Source organism: Limulus polyphemus, unplaced genomic scaffold, assembly GCF_000517525.1.
Source record: "Limulus polyphemus unplaced genomic scaffold, Limulus_polyphemus-2.1.2 Scaffold1708, whole genome shotgun sequence".
NCBI classification, from domain to species: Eukaryota; Metazoa; Arthropoda; class Merostomata; order Xiphosura; family Limulidae; genus Limulus; species Limulus polyphemus.
Window position 1 is genome coordinate 172,962 of NW_013667318.1, and position 10,673 is coordinate 183,634.

General features: G+C 34.3%; 1 protein-coding gene across 1 annotated transcript in view; it reads left to right on the plus strand.

Annotated features, from left to right (window-relative positions):
* Nucleotides 1-10,673, plus strand: part of LOC106464645 (Down syndrome cell adhesion molecule-like protein Dscam2) — a gene marked incomplete at its 3' end in the record, with an annotated part of 97,916 nt that overhangs the window by 20,694 nt on the left and 66,549 nt on the right. Inside the window, exon 2 of the mRNA XM_022392389.1 lies at nucleotides 5,173-5,493. Coding sequence (XP_022248097.1) covers nucleotides 5,173-5,493 — 321 coding nt within the window. The remainder of the gene's footprint in view (nucleotides 1-5,172; nucleotides 5,494-10,673) is intronic.

A 10,673-nucleotide genomic window follows, 5' to 3' on the forward strand; every position in this document is an offset into this window, starting at 1 on the left:
ACAGGCTAGAGGGAAGGCAGCTAGTCATCACCACCCACCGTCAACTCTTGGGCTACTATTTTACCAACGAATAGTGGGCTTGACCGTCCCATTATAACGCCCTCATGGCTGAAAGGGCGAGCATGTTTGGTGTGACGGGGATTCAAACCCGAAACCCACAGGTTGCGAGTCGAGCGCCCTAACCACCTGGCCATGCCGGGCCCTATCTGCGCTAGTCATCCCTAATTTAGAAATGACAGGCTAGAGGGAAGGCAGCTAGTCAACATCACTCACTGCCAACTCTTGGGCTACTCTTTGACCAAGGAAAATTTAGGTTGACCGTCACATTAACAGTACCCCCAACGGCTGAAAGGGCAAGCATGTTCGGTGACAGGATTGGAACCCATGACCCGATGATTGCGAGTCGAGTTCCCTAAACACCAGGCCATGCCAGGTTCTAAAATAAATTTGAGAAAATCACTAGCACACTTGTAAGTTTTTAGTACATACCCTCTCTCGACTCTCAATCTGCATATAGCGAGTTTAAATTCCCGTCACCAAACATGCTCGCCCTTTCAGTAGTGAGATGGACCGTTCTAATAATACGGTCAATCCCTCTATTCGTTGGTAAAAGAATAGCCCCAGAGTTGGCGGTGTGTGGTGATGCCTAGCTGCCTTCCATCTAGTCAACCACTGCTAAATTAGGGACGGCTAGCGCAGATAACTTTCGAGCGGTTTTGGTAAGATTAAAATAAAAAAAAATATCTCACTATAAAAATAAGCGATAAAAGTGAAAGGTTTCTTATAATAAGAACGGCTATGCGTGAAACAAATGTAGAGACAGCTAAACAATGGCTCGTACTACCTTAAAATTATTAAAAACCATTCTAAAAAGTTTGATAGCAGATGTAAAAAACCTAAAAACCCTAAAAAACGAGCTATTTACTAACTTCATTAATTTTAAATTATAAATCCACTAAGGCACGTTTTCACGAAAAAAACTTAAGATTTTTCTTATATTATTTCACAAGTTAATACTTAAGATGAAAGTTAAGAATTTCTTAAGTTATTTCCTAAGCTGTTTTACGAAGCTGTCTTAGTTATGTCTTCTCTAAGAACGATTTAAGAAGTATCTTAAAAACATAAGGTATCAGGAATACATGGATATTTTAAATCCAGTTGGATGGTCAGTTACGTTAAATACAAAGTGTCCTAATATCGTATTAACTTTTTAAATCCAGTTGGAGGGTCAGTTACGTTAAATACAAAGTGTCCTAATGTCGTATTTTAAATCCAGTTGAATGGTCAGTTACGTTAAATACAAAGTGTCCTAATGTCGTATTTTAAGTCCAGTTAGATGGTCAGTTACGTTAAATACAAAGTGTCCTAATGTCATATTAACTACACTTTTTTATTTTTCATAAACGTAATGTATCCTTCTTTTTTATTTATTTTAACAAAATACTTTTCAATTAATTACAAATAAATAATAACCTAAAGCACTATAAGTCATGGAATAATACTTTTTCAAGCCGCGAGACTTTTTAGTCTTGTTTAATAACTGTCACTTTCTTTTTTTTCAGTTACTAAAATATCTTACTTTAACATAATTTAATATATCGTGGAATTTATCTCAAATTAAAATTATCATTCTATACTCATTTAGACGCATATTTACCTATCTTAAAATTAGGAAAGACTTTAATAAAGTTCTTAAAGTATTTAACTTTTCATGGAAAGATCTTCCTTAAGCTGTGTTTTAGGAACGATTTGTTTCCTAAGATGTATTCGTGAAAATGGCTCCATTTTCTTTAGATGTACCAAAAGAACAGAAACCTAATGATACCGTGCTGCCCGTTGTTTCGTCTTGTAATTCATCAACTGAGATTTTTTTCCTGTAAAACGTTTTATCCTAATGAAATAGGAAGCCAAAACGTCAGTTAAATAAGTTGTTTGTTTGTTTGAAGTGTAAATTGTTTTTACTTATAGCACAAAAATGGAGGCGCCATTAATCTGACAGGTTGGCTACTTATCTAAATCAAAGAAAAATAAGAATGATTTCGCCTCTTCATCAACGGTAATGAAAAATCAACGTCGTTTACTGTAGAAGTACACCAATACTTAACTTGCAGATATTATGTAAACTGATGATGAATTAAACGAACTTATAAAAGTGTACAATAGACTTAAAGTACAAGTAAAAACTCTTAAATCATAGATGTCGGAATATGATAGTATGGGGGCGGGCAACATTCAATTCAGTCTCTCCATACCGATTGCGTTTTTGATCCAACTTAATAGCTCACTACAAACAAGTGACGATCCTATAATGAATTTGGAAGCTGGAAATAAGGTATCGAAAGGATAACAAGATTAAGATAAAACAAATAGAAGGTCGTATAAGCTGGAATAATTAGACTGCTCGTTTTCACATTGATTTTGTTTGTGATTTTTTTCTTCGCTTTTTCATCATAATTTAATCATCTGCTACAACAGAATCATAAAAAATAGTTTCGAGAGTATGTTTCCAATCCATTGTTTTCGCCTTCCTTCAAAGGTGCACTTCTGGTAAGCTTCATTTACTTCCAACTTTAACTCCCACATCGCAGTCCACATACACACACATTTTGTTTCTGACGCGGACCAGGTATGGCCTAGTGTTTTTGTTTTGTTTTGTTTTGAATTTCGCGCAAAGCTACACGAGGGCTATCTGCGCTAGCCGTCCCTAATTTAGCAGTGTAAGACTAGAGGGAAGGCAGCTAGTCATCACCACCCACTACCAATTCTTGGGCTACTCTTTTATCAACGAATAGTGGGATTGGCCGTCACGTTATAACGCCCCTACGGCTGAAAGGGACGAGCATGTTTGGTCTGACGGGGATTCGAAACCGCGACCCGCAGATTGCGAGTCCAGCGCCCTAACCACCTGGCCATGCCGGGCCATGGCCTAGTGATTAGCGTGCCCGAACTGTTACAAATTTGTAAAGGATTTATGGTTCGCGTTCCGTTGCTGCGCCAGATAAATCTCAATATTAGATCAAACAACAATAGCTCAAGAGTTGGTGGTGGGCATTGTTGACTAGCTTCCTTTTCTCTTGTCTATCAGTTCAAAATTAGGGAGAACTATGCGCTTGTATTTCTTGTATGTCTTTGCGAAACAATTCTAAAATAAAATTAAACAGTCGAGAAGCTTCCGAGACCTACGTTAAACGTAAAAATAAAAAATAAAAAATCGGTTTCTCATTAAGATCTTCGCGAAATGAAAAACCTGTACATTGTTACTTAATATTTATCTCGCGGGTTAATGTTTTCTTCACCATGTAAGTATTTGATATAGTTCATAAATAAATGAATAACTCGTATCACAAATCATTGCTCAACATTACTAAAAAATTATGTTCTTTTTTCATATCCTAATAACACCATTTGGACAGGAGTGCCAAAAGTTCGAGTTCTTTTACATCAGATAAATACTGATTTCATTAAAATCAAATTTTGCTCTTTATTTCCTAGCCTCCTAGAAGATAAACTAGCCTCCTAGAAGATAGTTTTTTAAAACATTATAAAAACAGAACATGTTTCTTAGTGCAACAATGATTGTGGTGTTGATTTTTTTTATTTCATTATCATAAACTTCATCGTGCCACAACGACGTTTCTAATGAATTTATTTAATTAGTTAACTTGACTTTAAAAGAGTACATTTTAAGAATAAAAATGCACAACTGACCGAGCAAGACTTTAACTACCAATAGATAACAATCACACTTCAACAATATTCCAATTGTATGGGACTACTTCCATTCTTTAACAATAAAAATTCAACTACAACCTTTGGAATCCGAATAACATTGTTCTAAATCTTGGTGTGCTTTTAAGCCCTGCAGAAAATTGGCAAATGGCCAAAGTGAAATCGATATAGTTGACAAGTGCTCCAAGAACTGAAGATTAAGACGTCTTCTTTTGTTGCTATTGGGGTTTTTTTTCCACAAAATCTTGCTCCTCTATCTGATATAACGCAATTACAAGAAAAGTTTCTTTTTTTTTGTCTCTTACATTCATTGTTATGTAAAGAAGTACAGACAGATCATTATTGGAGAATGTAAACATTTAGTAGAGTTTATGTTATTCAAAAGAGCCATTTTACTTTACTTATAAAGGGTTTGTAAACTACCAAACATTTTTCCTCAACACCGATGATGAATTAACAAGTGCTTATATTTGTTTCATATTTGAACCTTAATTTAAAGATTAAAAAAATTAGGAGTTTAGTTTTATTCTTCGTGTTAATGCGAATAGAAAGAACAAAAGACTGTTCTTAAGTGTGTGTTTTTTATTGTTTAATACTACCACTATTATCCACTACCACCCGAACATCACTCAGAAAAAAAAAAATATATATATATATATATACGTTCAAATATTCACTACTATCCGAACGTACGCAACTATTGGTCACTAAAAAAAAAAAAGACACAAGCAGTATTTTCTCCATTCAGACAGTGTACCACACCACCAGATATAAACCATGCTCAGTTGTTCCACACCACTTAAATATATACCATCCTCAGTTGTTCTCCACCACCGTGATATGAACACTGCTCAGTTGTTCTACACCACCTAAATATAGACCATGCTCAGTCAGTTGTTCCCCACCATTTAGATATAAATAATATTCAGTTGTTTTCCACCACCTAGATATACATATATATATATATACTATGCTCAGTTGTTCTCCACCACCTATATATATATACTATGCTCAGTTGTTCTCCACCACCTAGATATATATACTATGCTCAGTTGTTCTCCACCACCTATATATATACTATGCTCAGTCGTTCTCCACCACCTAGATATATACTATGCTCAGTTGTTCCCCACCACCTAGATATAAATAATACTCAATTGTACCCCACCACCTAGATATAAATCATGCTCAGTTGTTTCCTACCACTTAGATATCAATAATACGCAGTTGTTCCCTACCACCTAGATATATACTATGCTCAGTTGTTCGCCACCACTTAGATATAAATAATACTCAATTGTTCTCCACCACCTAGATATAAACCATGCTCAGTTGATCTCCGTCACCTAGATATAAACCATGCTTAGTTGTTCTCCACCAACCACATGTGAGCCTTTGATGATCCTGGCTACCATTTTGATCCAATACATTTAAACATTTCAGGTGAGAGCCACCGTATAGAGAAACGGAGCCCTACTTTTGTATACGAACCTCCGAGTCAGGTTGAGTTCTCGAATTCCACGGGTACGGTGATACCCTGTTCAGTTAGAGGTACCCCCACCCCTATGGTGAGGTGGGAGATCGGAGGCGGAACCCCAGCTAAAGATATCCGGGGGCTACGGCATGCTCGCCCTGATGGATCACTTGTGTTTTCTCCATTTCCAGCGGCTGAATACAAACAAGATGTTCATTCAGCAGTATACCGTTGTGTTGCCAGTAATACGGTCGGTAGCATAACCAGCAGGGACATCCATATTCGAGGAAGTAAGTGTTTTAACAAAAAGTTATTAGTGTACCTTTGAATATATCTTAATGTGTTAAAAATTCCCTAGTAACGAATCAACAATAACGTATTGTGTATTAACAATGCCTTAGTAGTGCGTCATTAAGTATATTTTAATGTTAACAATTACCTTGTAGTAAAAAACAATAACTTAGTAGTGCGCCATTAAGTATCTTTTAACGTTTTAACAATATTCTAGTAATGAATAAAGAATAACTTAGTAGTGCTCCGTTATGTATCTTTTAATTTGTTAACAATATTCTAGTAATGAAAGAACAATAACTTAGTAGTGCGCCATTAAGTATCTTTTAATGTGTTAACAATATCCTAGTAGTGAAATAACAATAGATGTTGGTGTGTTAACAATAATGAAGTTCATATAAACAAAAAACCCATTAATTTGTTAACAATGACACAATATACTAAATGTACTGCCAGCTACGTGAACTCGGAGAATAATAATAGGTCTATCTACACTTTAACAGAGTTTTTAGATGGATCTCAACATAGAAAAACACTTTATGATATTATTTTCGTCATGCTTACATTTTAATAAATTAACTAAAAATATTATATGACTTGATTAAAGGCTTTCATATTGACTGCATTGAAAATGGCAAATATATTTTGTTTCGCCTCTATTTTGTATTTATACGAAATCTCACAGTTGGACAAAAAAATTTTTTCTTTGGAATTTTTAGAGAGTACAATGTTTTCGATAAAAAGGGCTCATCATCAAAAAAATAATTTGAATTATTACATAATGTAAACACGTCGAATACAGAAACACCTACACTCTTCTTTAGCGAACTATTGCGGGAATGCACCACAACACCCACGGGGGGTAAGTAGCTGTAGCATCTTATTGATTTTATGATGATTATTACATGGTACAGAGGGAGGTTTTAGAGAGGCGTAGTTTCATCTGTATTCTTCTCATTTCGTTAAGTACATCAGTTATTTTAATGTTTAATTTAAATCCACACATAAACAACAGATAGACGCATCATATATTTTCCATTCCATTCTGGCTCACGAGGATCCTCATTTTGTTCTTCTTAAAAATCATAGTCTTTATCTTTCTCGTTTTAACTTACTATAAGCCTCGAGATTCTGAAAGCTTAGATCATCTTCTTTTTTTTTTAAATTCTAGCTTATCAGGATCCTCATAAATCCTCACGGTTCACATCTTTTCCGTTTGACATATATGAATCCTCATTTTGGTCATCGTATTCCATGTCTTTTCTATCTTGGTCTATCTCAATCCTCACTTTGGTTACCAGAAGTCGTTACAGTCCGTGTTACTTCTGTTTTAACTTGTCAATTCCTCATTCTGGACACTCCTAACCTAGTATAGTTTATATCTTTTCAATTCTAGCGTAAACAGTTCTCACTACTATTCTAACTTTTCAAGGTCCTCACATACTCCACTGTAATGTATCTTTGTTTCCATGACTACTCATCATATTTCTTAGTTTATTCGCTATAACTTAACACAGTGTTATTCTTCTCCATTCTAACTTACTTAAGTCCTTATCGAAACTCACACCTTACTTCAACTTACTTCTTCAAATTCTGTCTTTTCTTTTTTAACTTATCAAGGTCCTTGTCTCTAACATAATCACTCACCAAAGTCCTTAGTCCTTAATCTCCATTTTAACTTATCATAATTATTAGATTTGGACATAAAGATCAAATGGTTCTATTTATACAAATATATTTTAACGAACGTCTAGAAATGTCTTAACATGTCCATCTAATTCGTTCACCAAGTTCTAGTAACATTATTCTGCTTTAGACAAATATTGTATGATTTTAATATTTCTCAACTGGCAAAAGATGTTAAAAAAGTGGCATATTTCCTTTCTAATACCACGTGTTAATCTGACTTTAGATAACTAAAATATGCGTATTCGATAAGGTTGTGCATGGACACGACCACCATTTATAACGTCATATTGGTCAAGAAAGAGGCTGAAACATTGAAATTGGGGGTGGGTGGTTTAACTACAATTTTATTCTTCTGTATTTATTAGTATATAGTGACTTATTAACTTAAATTTTATTGCACTGTTCATTCAGGCATGTGGCTATTATAAGAACTGTGATTTCATCTTTTACGTACTACCACCAGAGGATGTTTACGACAAACTGTTTTTCTGTACCTATTTTACTGTTGTTGTTTAATTAAAAGCACCCACAACTAGCTAAAGACAGTGGAAGGAAGTTGTATATTGTTCATAGTGAGTATACTTTAAAAGTAGTATCGAAGTTTCTTCATTTCAAAAAAAAGAAAAAACCTAAAACTTGCACTTGTGTTAGTTTTTGAGAACACTTCCTTGACCGCTAATTTACTTTTTGAAAATACTGGAAAAAAACTAGAAGGTTAACAAAACGGTTTTAAAAATAATTACTGAAATACACTACGACGTCCTCCTATTTTGTTTTTAATAATGAATTGCATGGTCATAAAAATGTGATTCAATAGGGTCAAAGTTGGCTCCCTGTTTGTCCATTTTTTATCTGGAAAAGATAACATATGATTAGAATATTGTCTATAAAAATCCAAGCCAATTATATGTAGAAGATCCATAGATGATACATTTGTGGTTTATAATGAACAAGCCGGAGTAAAATAGTTTCAGTTGTTAGTCGTTATGGACTTGAGGACCCATATCTGCTACAGGACTTACACGAATGTGTAACTTGTGGATAACGACTAGATCTGATAGACGTTGTCTCATCGTTGCGCAGATCCTACCAGAATACATATTATCTCTGGCCATCCAGTGACTCAGCGGTACGTCTCGTGGCTTATAACACTAAAAATAGAGTTTCGATACCCTTAGTGGGCACATCACAGATAACTCATTGTGTACTCTTGTGCTTAACAATGAAACTAACAAACTATTTATTTGCAACAATCTTTGTTCTTGTCCTAGTTGTTTGGAGCTATAAAATCATCAAAATTAGGGAAATGTTTATAACTTCAACTATCGAGTTTTCTTAAAGCACAGACGCACTTACACATAGTAATTTTCTATTCTGACACAAATCTCTCCAGCAATCACCAATTACGGTCAACAGGCAACATTATCTGCTAGACATAATTTACTTACTTTACTAGTTAAATTCTTCTTACTTCGTGAAATTGAAAATCGAAACCAAATAAAGAAAGATATGAAATGAGGGATAATTCCGAGAGAGTATTGTATATCGCTGAGATGACAGGAAAGAGATGACTCCTCAACGACGAACGGACAGGTTTTTTTTTTGTTTGATTGTTTGAAAACATCGTCAACCCACGATATAATCCCTCTCGACTCTTTTCGAATGCTAATCCTTAGAAAATAGAGATCCTTGGTAGCGGACACCATTCAGCCTCATCTTGACAGTCGCTCACGTTTGCATGTTTCACGTGAGAAAGCTAAAGAACTGCTTGAATTTAGAGTAAGGAAAGATTGAAGTTTTCAGAAATTTACGCTCAGGTGACCATCAGCGTACTTAAAAAGGAAGATCGTTTATATATATATATATAATACTCCTTTCTGACGTGTAGAAATTAGACTCAAGATTTGAACAATATAAAAAGTTATGATTGCATCCAAAATCTTGAAGTAAACTAATAATCGACTCTTCGTAAAATACAAATATAACTCCCATGCAATGTCGACAAAGATCATGTGTTTAGTATAGACATTCAACAAGGTTACAATAATTTACTTATATTCATACAAGCAACAAATAAATCGATTAAATTCTACCTACACAAAATTAAAATAAAATGAACGGTATAATGTTTTGGTTTAATTATTGTAAATACAGAGATACTCAATGGACTTTCTGTACTCTGCCTAACACGGGTATCGAAACCAGATTTTTAATCGTAAGTCTGCAGACTTACCGTTGAGCTACTAGGGGCGTAAAGGTAGGAATGGAGCTCTTTACTAAAGTATATTAAAGGAAACAGTATACATTAACTTGTCGAACATTGAGAGTGTAATAACTACAACAGTATAAAATGAAACAGTTAGATACTGAGCATGTAATAAAAGAAACAGTACATAATGAAACTGTCGAAAAGTGAGTTTTTTTATTCCTTTGCTTTAGCGCAAAGATAATCAGAAGACTATATGCACGGTGTCACAACAGAGATCGAATCCTGAATTTGAAAGTTATAAGCCCTCAAGCTTGCCGCTGAATCATCAAGGTACGAAACCTGAGGATATAATAATACCAACGGTATAAAATTAAAATTATAGAAACCGCTAGTGTAGTAAAAGAAACTGTATAACACTGAACTATAGAAAAAAAAAGGTGTGTAAAAAAAGAGCAGGATAAAACTAAGCTATAAAAAAGTGAGTGTAGGTAAAGGAATAGATCGATAAAACTAAATTATTGACAACTGAGTGTAAGTAGAGGACCAAAACCAAATTAAACTACAGAAAAACTAAGTGTAGAAAAGGGAACAGGATAAAACTAAACTACAGAAAACTGAGTGTAGAAAAAGGAACAGTATAAAATAAAATGTTTAAAACTGAGTGTAGGTAGAGGAATAGGACAAAACTAAATTACACAAAACTGAATGTAGGTAGAGGAACAGGATAAAACAAAACTATTGAAAACTGAGTATAGGTTGAGAAATATGATAAAACTAAACTACACAAAACTGAATGTAGGTAGAGGAACAGGATGAAACTAAATTATTGAAAACTGAGTGTAGGTAGAGGAACAGGGTAAAACTAAACTATACAGAATGAATATAGGTAGAGGAACAGGATAAAACAAAACTATTGAAAACTGAGTGTAGTTTGAGAAACATGATGAAACTAAATTATTGAAAACTGTTTGTAGGTAGAGGAACAGGATAAAACTAAACTATACAGAATGAATATAAGTAGAGGAACAGGATAAAACAAAACTATTGAAAACTGAGTATAGGTTGAGAAATATGATAAAACTAAACTACACAAAACTGAATGTAGGTAGAGGAACAGGATGAAACTAAACTATTGAAAACTGAGTATAGGTTGAGAAATATGATAAAACTAAACTACACAAAACTGAATGTAGGTAGAGGAACAGGATGAAACTAAATTATTGAAAACTGAGTGTAGGTAGAGGAACAGGGTAAAACTAAACTATACAGAATGAATATAGG